The 9,727-nt window shown below is 36.5% G+C and overlaps 2 protein-coding genes across 2 annotated transcripts; both read right to left on the reverse strand.

Moving 5' to 3' along the window:
• Positions 1-207: 207 nt before the first annotated feature.
• LOC128549943 (uncharacterized) lies at positions 208-1,557 on the reverse strand. Its single transcript, XM_053527734.1, has one exon. It carries the CDS (start codon positions 1,555-1,557, stop codon positions 208-210), a length of 1,350 nt encoding a protein of 449 aa, XP_053383709.1.
• A 3,675-nt stretch (positions 1,558-5,232) lies between these two features.
• Positions 5,233-7,746, reverse strand: LOC128550380 (uncharacterized). Its single transcript, XM_053529331.1, has one exon. The coding sequence runs from the start codon at positions 7,594-7,596 to the stop codon at positions 5,905-5,907; it is 1,692 nt and encodes a 563-aa protein (XP_053385306.1). The 5' UTR covers positions 7,597-7,746; the 3' UTR covers positions 5,233-5,904.
• Between the last annotated feature and the right edge of the window lie 1,981 nt (positions 7,747-9,727).

The following is a 9,727-nucleotide window of genomic DNA, read 5'->3' on the forward strand; positions in this document are numbered from 1 at the left end:
TGAGAGGCAATGAAATGTGCAACATCCTTCACACCAGCAAAAGTGGAATTCTTAAAATAAAATTGTGCATGGAAACACTTTCATCGGTCATATCATCGATGTATCAATGAAGGAGGATGAAAGATGACTGGAAGAAAGATTTATAAAATAGTGTCTTTTTTTCTGTGGCTGGAAAAATAGCATCTTTATTTTGTTCCACTAACTATGTTATTTCAGACTGAAAACCAAAAGCAGTTCCCGTTTATAGGTACCGATATAAATCTCTTGTTGATGATCATTGTAGCATATAGATTGTGGGTGTTCTACGGTAGCTACCTTCTGACAGTGTTCCAAGTCCTCGGAAACTTGTAGAATTGTGTTGTTGCCAAAGCTGCATACCAGCAATGATCCATCATCTAATATTACCATTCCTTCTGGTGCTTTCAAATCGTCGTGCTTGAATATGGACAACATTTCACCCTTAAGTGTTAATCTTAGTATTGAGTCAGACGTATGTTCACTGATATAGATTGTACTAGATTCATTGCTTACGACACAATAACGTAGATTGTCAAACCTTTCACTATTTGGAAAAATATTCCTCTGATCATTTCCTTGAACATCCATTGAAAGTACACTGACAGGTTTGCAGCAAACAACGTAAAGGTGGTTTTTACCATACGTTATACCGTAACATTTTCCTTTCACGTCAATCTTGCGAATAGTTGACAGCTTACCAGCTGTTGACATTACAAGAATCTCCCGCCAATTTGGCATTGTTACAGCAATCTGGTTCTGAGGTAGTACGGCAATGTCCCATGGATCCGAGACTAGTGGTTTCTCCTCTGATATTACATCACTCTCTGTGTCGATGACACTTAGTGTGTCTTGTTGAGAACGATCAGCCAGTAAAACTTTGTTTCCGGCAAGAACAGCACATCCTGAGATGTAACTACCTGATTTTGATTTGATATTCCGAATTGAGGTCAGTACGCCAAATGGTGACTTTTTTCTCGGTAAATCAGTGCTTTGGGAGCTAAGGGTCCCAAAGTCATCCGATCCCGACAGCATCTTCTGTAGATCTTTGCTGGGCTCAAACACGTAGCTGACATTCGTGTCTTCTAAAGCTTCTTCAGCTTTCTTTATTTCGTTTGAGCTGAGCTTAGACTTGGCACGCTTTATGGTGATATAAAGTTGTGCATCCTGTTTTACAGCTTTGTTATCTTGTAGACATGTCTGAACTTCTTTCATTTCTGAAGAAACGCTGACACAAGTTTCAAGTACTCTCTGGATTTTTTCTTTTTCGGTAGACTTCCTTTCATCAGCAAGAAGTTCCATTTTCTTCTGTTTTTCATTCAGTTGATCATCGATCTCCTTTCTGAATTTAATAATTTCTATTGTAGTGTTTTCATGGGAAGAATCGACTTGACTGTTTTTAATGTTTGCCAGTTGAATAATATTTTCTGCTTCTTTCACCTTCCGATCCAATTCGCTCAAAACCTGTCTGCACTCATCACTTTCCCCAATCCCTGCACATTTATCAGGTATGTAGTCAAGGTCACATGTCCTATGATCCATAGTCATGCAGTCTGTACAGCCAAGTACTTCATGAGTCTTACAGAAGAATTTTAAAAATTCTTTCTTGTGCACATGACACTTTTCAGTGCACTCGTTTGAAGCTCGACCCAAAACTGATTGATTGTCTATGTCACTATTGTCAGTAAGTTTGTGATCTCTCGAGGCCTTTGTCTTCTGGTGACATTCGAAACAGTTCTTGCATAAATATTCCTGACAGTCTACACAAAATCCATGAGCTTTGATATGCTGACCGGTGGTCTGGACAATGAGCCAGGGAAGTCGTTAAGTTTACGTCCGGATACTGCCATCACTTGAGGAATGCAGCTAGGTAGCAGACAGTCCAACATTCAATAATCATGATCTTGCTACATTTCCAAAAACATCCTGATTTTTTTCTTCAGTTTATTGTAACATAGCAACGCCAGCCACATGTCTGAACATCCTTTTAAAACTGTTTATTGAAGAAGAAAAAAGATCTCGTTGTAAATACTTCCTTGTTCGATCTATAAATAACACGTTCTAATTTTTGACCTAAGGAGGAGGCTATGCTTGGGCGGTACTATTATATTTCACTATAGCAGGCCTGTATTAAAAAGTACGAACAGAGACGTATATGTTTAAGCTTTTATGATAATTATCCTCTCTAGATATGGTTGTTATATTATGATCAAGCTGTCCAGAATTGAAGCCTTATTATAATGTTATTTTCTTTCCAACTCAGGTTTGCTCTGAAACATAAAGGATATTGAAACGAATGGAATAGCTTTTAAAACGCTTAAGCTACGTAATTGTCTACCTCCTTTGAGAAGCCAGATTATATATATTTTCTTTCACATGGAAAATACCGGAATATCCAATATTTTTTTGAAATTATTGAACATTCAAGGATGGAGGCCAGCTAAAGCTCTGTCTCGTGTATTAAATTGAATTTGAGGCCAGAATATTTCAGATATGTCAACGACGTCCCAGAAATAAAAGGTCTTTAGTATTTTTTATAACCTATTATTACTATACATTTTCTGAAAATGCGTTCAAATGGCTTTAAAATGAAAATAAATTATGTGTGTGTGACCCAGTTTATTAAACAAAAAAACACATTTCCTAAATAGTTTAAGGTCTTAGCTGTTACTTAAAGTTTCAGTGCTATCTACAAGAGAAAAAGTTACGATCATATCAGATTGCATATAATGCGATATTTGATACAAAAAAACTATTTAGTGAATAAGTCCGTCCGCTTAAAAATAGCTCAGTAGACAGATCGCGGGGTCGCGAATTCCATTCCCGGGGCTGGGCGTATGTCCTCTGTGACAATTTAACTAAAGACATTGTGTCGCCTTCCACGTCTGATACATGAGGGCAAGTTGGCAGTTACTTGCGGAGAACAGGTTTGTACTGGTCACAAATCCAAGAACACAGGTTAGATTAACTGACCCCACCCCACGCGTTACATAACGGCGTTAAAAATGTTTGTCCCCACCCCGCATTACATAACTGAAATACCGTTTTAAAATAGCGTTGAACCCAAAACAACGTACAAAACAAAATATAGTTATATAGGTTTGTAATATAGGTTTGTACTGGTACAGAAATACTTGTTTCGTTAACTTCTTGCCGTACATATCAGAAATACTATTGCGAATTCCATGACTTGCAAAATTAACATTCTTGCATTACATGTTGGTGCTAAATTGCTGGAAACAATATTGTCTCAAGGAAATAACGTTCTTTCAGCCCTTTCTCTACTGTACTCCCCTTGTACTCCCTTTGTCATCTCGATGGTTCCAATGATAAAAGTTCACCTTTTTTAAAAACCTACCATAGTTACTGTATGAACACTCTATAGCTTAAATTATATCAGGAATTTGAACAACAGTAATATTACAATCAGTGTTCTGTCGTTCAAGCGATACAGTGTCAGGGGCCTGTCATGCTCATGTCAACATGTGTGTTCCCGTAGAAACAGTGACTTCATCTACTATTTCCCTATTTTGTATTTTGCGTACTTTTTTTATTTAAATTATGCTAATTTTACTTATCAAAATGTACTTGCTGATTTTTGAAGTAACACATCTGCTATATCTTTTCACTACAGTTTCTTTTTTGTTGCTTGCCTTCTTTGCGATGCAATGCTCTCTGGCTGTGTTTTGGGGTGCTCTGTGATTCCGGGATATCTACTCTTCCCTTTTATTCAGCCATGAGACATTATCTACAGATTTTGGGTAATGTTTTCAACAATATGTAGTAATGGAACTGAAGGTAAGTCTTTATACAATTTGAATATTGGGAGTTTTGCCACATTTCCACTACGCCACAAGATTATTAATTTAATTCTAATATGACTAACAATGCTTTAATAATCACAACGATATTATGTTGACGTCACGTCGGCTTGATATTTGACGCATTTGATCAACTATTTTACTTAAACGAAATGCCACATAGCATAACTAACTTTATTAACTTACATACACATGGAGTTGGTGATTATTAGCTATGCAGAATAATTCGTCACCATTTGCGCCCTAAAGACCTATTACCATTTCCGGACCTTGCGTGTATAAACGGAACGTGACGACCTACATGAATTCTGATTTCAGCTTTTGGACACAAGAAAAATGAAAAATTTCATTTATTTGTTTGTTTAATTTTGATGATTGATGCAATCATGAAATTCACGAAGATGAGTCCCCATTGAATAGTAATTATTATAACAATCTACACTTGGTCACATATTGACTAGAAATATTCAACTTGTGTGAAAAGGTCATTTACGCAAAGGAACAAAAGAGTCACTGCGGTTTCAGTGTAGAAAAACCAACATATGGTGCTAATGGGTACAGTTCAATAATGCTCGTATGTATGGTATGAAAATACGTGTGTATGTCTTTTTTAAGGCAACTTGAGGAAGGACTAACTTATTACAGGAACAAAGTTCTGCGACTGAATAAATCCTTAATTAGTAATGCTTTTGTTTCCTCCTTTTTAGGAGAGAATCGTAATGAGCGTAATTGGTATCTATGTTTGTTGATTGCTTGAAATTATTTATACGTGGGTTTTCAAAAGCCTTGACTTTTATATTAAACTTAAGAGTCACTTTTCAGCACAGTATTATCTTTATAGTTACCACTTAGTGCTATTAGCCCGCCAACGTACTAGTAGCTCAATAGGGAGAGCGCAGATCTATGAATCGCGGGACCGCGACTATGATAATTTGATAAATTTAAACACGCTGAAATGATTCGTCCTTCACCTCTGATATATGTGGGGAAATTGGCTGTTACTTGCGGAGAACAGGGTTGTAATGGTACAGAATCCAGGAGCACCGGTTAGATTAGGTTAACTGCCTATAGTTACTGTTGAAAAATGGTGTTTAACCTCAAAGAAACACAGATGCGCTATAACACATGTCTGTGCAATGGGAATTATAGTGACAGGTACGCTGGGCTCTATATTTTGAAATAAAACAACCTTACTTGTAGCTTGAAAACAGTATGCTATATTTGTTTAGTATGTTAAAATTTCTCTTTAAATGTAATATTTAACTACGATATTAAAACAAAAATGACCTTTTTAAGTGAAGCGTCATACCGAGAATAAATTATAAAAAGCAGATCTGTTTTGGTCAATTTGCGTCTCCTATCCCTGTCCTAGACACTGTTTAAAGAAAGACAAGCAAATAGGTGATACTTTATTTGCACTTTTGTACACAGTTAAATAAACACAACTAAAAGAAAAGATTCTAACCTTACTCATTTTGATTTTGCAAAAAACATTCACATGATCATCACTTATATAGTTGCAAGAAAATATGACACATTCGAGAAGAAAAGTTATGCTTATTTTAATCTAAGGCTTTAAATATCATTTTATACCATAACCTGACATATTCCAACATATATCACACATTCAAATTTTAAATGATATCAGTAAATAATACATAAAAGGATTGCAAGAATAGAATACAACCAAGCACAACAATAACAGACTGAATTTATTAATGAGAAGCAAGGAAAGGTAAAGCTGAAAAATTTCAGCTCAGAGATAGTTATATACAGTCACGGATCTCTGACGCCACCATCAAAAAAACAAAAATATCGTCAGTTAAGTTATGGTAGCCAGAACTAAGAAATGTGCAACACCTCTCACGCCGGCTAAAGCGGAATTCTTAAAACTAGACTGTATATGGAAATACTTTCCATTGGTCGTAATTTAGAATAATCATAAAATACAATATTTTGCTACACTCATCTGTCATCCTCTTTCATTAATACTTCACAAAATCTATAAAATAGTTGGTTATGTTTGGGCTAGAAAATATAGCATCTTCATTCTGGTCCACTGAGTATATTATTTCAGACTTAAAACTGCCAGCAGCCCACAGCTCCAGGTACAGACATATATCTCTTGTTGATGATGATTGTAACATATAGATTGAGGTTTTTCTACGCTAGCTACCTTCTGACACTGTTTCAAGTCCCCGGAAATATGTAGAATTGTGCCGTTGCCATAGCTGCATACCAGCAATGATCCATCATCTAATATTACCATTCCCTCTGGATATTGCAAATCGTCGTGCTTGAATATGGACAATATTTCGCCCTTTACTGTTAATCTTAGTACTAAGTGAGAAGTATATTCACTGATATAGATTGTACTTGAATCATCACTGAGCACACAATAACGTAGATTTTTATACCTTTTACTATATGGTAAAATATTCCTCTGATCATTTCCTTGAACATCCATTGAAAGTACGCTGCTGGGATTACGGCAAACAACGTAAAGGTGGCCTTTACCATACGTTACACCGTAACATTCTCCTTTCACTTGAATCTTGCGAAAAGTTGACAGTTTACCAGAAGTTGACATTATAAGGATCTCCTGCCTATTTGGCATTGTTACAGCAACCTTGTCCTGAGGTAGTACGGCAATGTCCCATGGTTTATAATTGTCAGATGATTTTTCCTCTGTTATTACTTTGCTTTCTGTGTCCACGACAATAAACGTACAATTGCAGTAATCTGCCTGTAAAACATTTTTTCTGGCCAGAACAGCACATCCCGAGATGTAACTTCTTGATTTTGTTTTAATATTCCGAGGAAAGGTCAGTTCGTTAAATGGTGCCTTCTTTGCCGGTAAACCAGCGCTTTGGGAGTTAAGGATCCCAAAGTCATCTAATCCCGACAGCATGTTCTGTAGATCTTTGCTGGGCTCAAACACATAGCTGACAGTCGTATCTTCTAAAGCCTCTTTAACATCTTTAATTTCGTTTGAGCTTATCTTGGAGTTGGCACGCTTTATGGTGATATAAAGTTGGGCATCCTGTTTTGCAGCTGTGTTATCTTGTAGACATGTCTGAACTTCTTTCATTTCTGAACAAACGCTTGTACATGTTTCAAGTACTCTCTCTATTTTTTGCTTATCGGTAGACTTCCTTTCATCAGCAAGAAGTTCCATTTTCTTCTGTTTTTCATCCAGTTGATCATCTATCTCTTTTCTGAATTTAATTATTTCTTTTGCGGCGTTTTCATGGGAAGAATCGCATTGACTGCTTTTAATGTTTGCCTGTTGAATAATATTCTCTGCTTCTTTCACCTTCCGATCCAATTCTCTCAAAACCTGTCTGCATTCATCACTTTCCCCAATACCTGCACATGTATCAGGTATGTAGTCAAGGTCACATGTCCTATGATCCATAGTCATGCAGTCTGTACAGCCAAGTACTTCATGATTCTTACAGAAGAATTTTATAACTTCTTTCTTGTGCACATGACACTTTTCAGTGCACTCATTTGAAGCTCGATCCAAAACTGATTGATTGTCTATATCGCTATTGTCAGTAAGTTGGTGATCTCTCGAGGCCTTTGTCTTCTGGTGACATTCAAAGCAGTTCTTGCATAAACATTCCTGACAGTCCACACAAAATCCATGAGCTTTGATATGCTGACCGATGGTCAAACATGGGTCACATTTGTGATCCTTTGAGCGACTGGACATTGATCCAGGGAAGTCGGTAAGTTTACGTCCGGATACTGCCATCACTTGAGGAATGCAAGTCCAGCAGTCAATATGAACTTGCTACATTTCCAAAAACATCCTGATTTTTTCCTTTGTTCACGGTAACTTAGCAGTGCCAGTCACAGGTCTGAACATCCTTTTAAAACAGATCTCGTTCTAAATACTTCCTTGTTCAATCTATAAATAGCACGTTCTAATTTTTGTCCCAAGCAGGGGAGGCTATATATGCTTGGGTGATACTATTAAATTTTAATTCCCTACAGAAGCTATAGTAGGCCTGTATTAAAAAGTACTCAGATTACAGCGAGCGAAGCGAGACGTATATTTTTGAAGCTTTCATGATATCCTTGTTGTCTTATGGTTGTTGTATTATGATCAAGTTGTCCAGACTTGAAGTTATAATGTTATTTCCTTTCCAACAGAGGTTTGCTCTGAAACATGTAGGATATGGAAAAGAATGGAATAGTTATTAAGAACGCCTTTAAAAGCTATGTAATAACATGTATTGTCTACCTCCATACAGATTACAGATTATATATTTTCTTTCACATTGAAAATACCGGAATATCCAATATTTTTGAAATTATTGAACATTCATGATTATGTATTAAATCGGATCTGAGGCCAGGGTATGTATTTTAGATGTGTCAACGACGTCCCAGAAATAAAAGATCTATAGTATTTCTTACAACCTATTATTACCTATACATTTTCGGAAAGTGCATTTAAATGGCCTTAATCTGAAAATAGATTATGTGTGTGGGACCCAGTTTATTGAACAAAGAAAGAAGACACCTCCTAAATAGTAAAAGGTCTCATCTGTTACTTAAGACCTATTCTTGTCAGTTACAGTGCAATGTTACAACCATATCAGATTGCATATAATTTGATACTGGATACAAAAGCTATATAGTAAATAAGCCCGTCCGCTTAGCTCAATAGGCAGATCGTGGGTTCGATTCCCGGGGCTGGGTGTATGTCTTCCGTAACGATTTGATAAAGGACATTGTGTCGCCTTCCACCTCTGATTCATGAGGGATAGTTGGCAGTTACTTGCGGAGAACAGGTTTGTACTGGTCACAAATCCAAGAACACTGGTTAGATTAACTGCCCACTGTTACATAACTGAAATACCGTTGAAAAATGGCGTTGAATCCGAAACAAACAAAACAAAATATGGTTAATATATATTGGTTCGAGTCGTAAATTCGGCCACTTTTCCCGGTTTTTCTTAAATATTTCTTTCTTTGTACAACGGATTTGTACAAAACTTTTACCATATATGCTTTAATACAAAATGGCCGCCAATTTTAATTTTCCACGGACAATAATTGGCAAAAACGTCAAGTACTTCTACAAAAGCTTTGAACTTTTAAATGGTACTGAATGATAGCCCATATCTACCATATAGCAGCCAACAACTTTCATCATTCTAATCTTATTATTTTAATAAATATTGCTATTATAATATTCTGTTTCCCATGGGAAATGGCCGATTTCCTATGGGAAACGGTCAATTCCCATGGGAAAATGGCTTTCCCATGGGACGGTGTTTTCCCATCGGAAACATTTGGGAAATCTTTCCCATCGGAATTTCCCATCGGAAAACCTTATTTTTTTATTTTCATATAAACTATTAGAAAAACATCATAGCTGTTTTATAAAAATACTTTTATAGCACTGGCTAGTTTATTTGTTTGAAAAAAAGATAATTTAGTTTTCCCATGGGAAAGAATTCCTTTGGGAATCCCATAGGAAATTGTTCCCTTGGGAAAAGTTTCCCATGGGAATGCTTTCCTGTAGGAAACTGTTCCCAAGGGAAGCGTTTCCCATGGGAATGCGTTCCAATAGGAAATATTTTCTGTATGAATTTTTTCCCTAGTGAAGAGTTATGCAAAAAAATGTAGCCAGCCTGCTTAGTTCAAAAGTGACAGCGCAAATCTACAGATCGCGTGGTCGTGAGATTGGTCCTCGGGCGAGGCGCCATCCGCACTATCTTCTCCATGACGATTTGATTATAGACATTGTGTCTAAAAGCGGAAGTGTTATAAATTTAATCCTTTTTAGGCTTGCTAAATAAAACAAATCGTTGACGCTTAAAGATATAAATTTTCTGTTGGGGTAAAATACACTTTCACTTTCAAAAATGACC

This window comes from Mercenaria mercenaria, chromosome 17 (assembly GCF_021730395.1).
Source record: "Mercenaria mercenaria strain notata chromosome 17, MADL_Memer_1, whole genome shotgun sequence".
In the NCBI taxonomy this organism is placed as follows: Eukaryota; Metazoa; Mollusca; class Bivalvia; order Venerida; family Veneridae; genus Mercenaria; species Mercenaria mercenaria.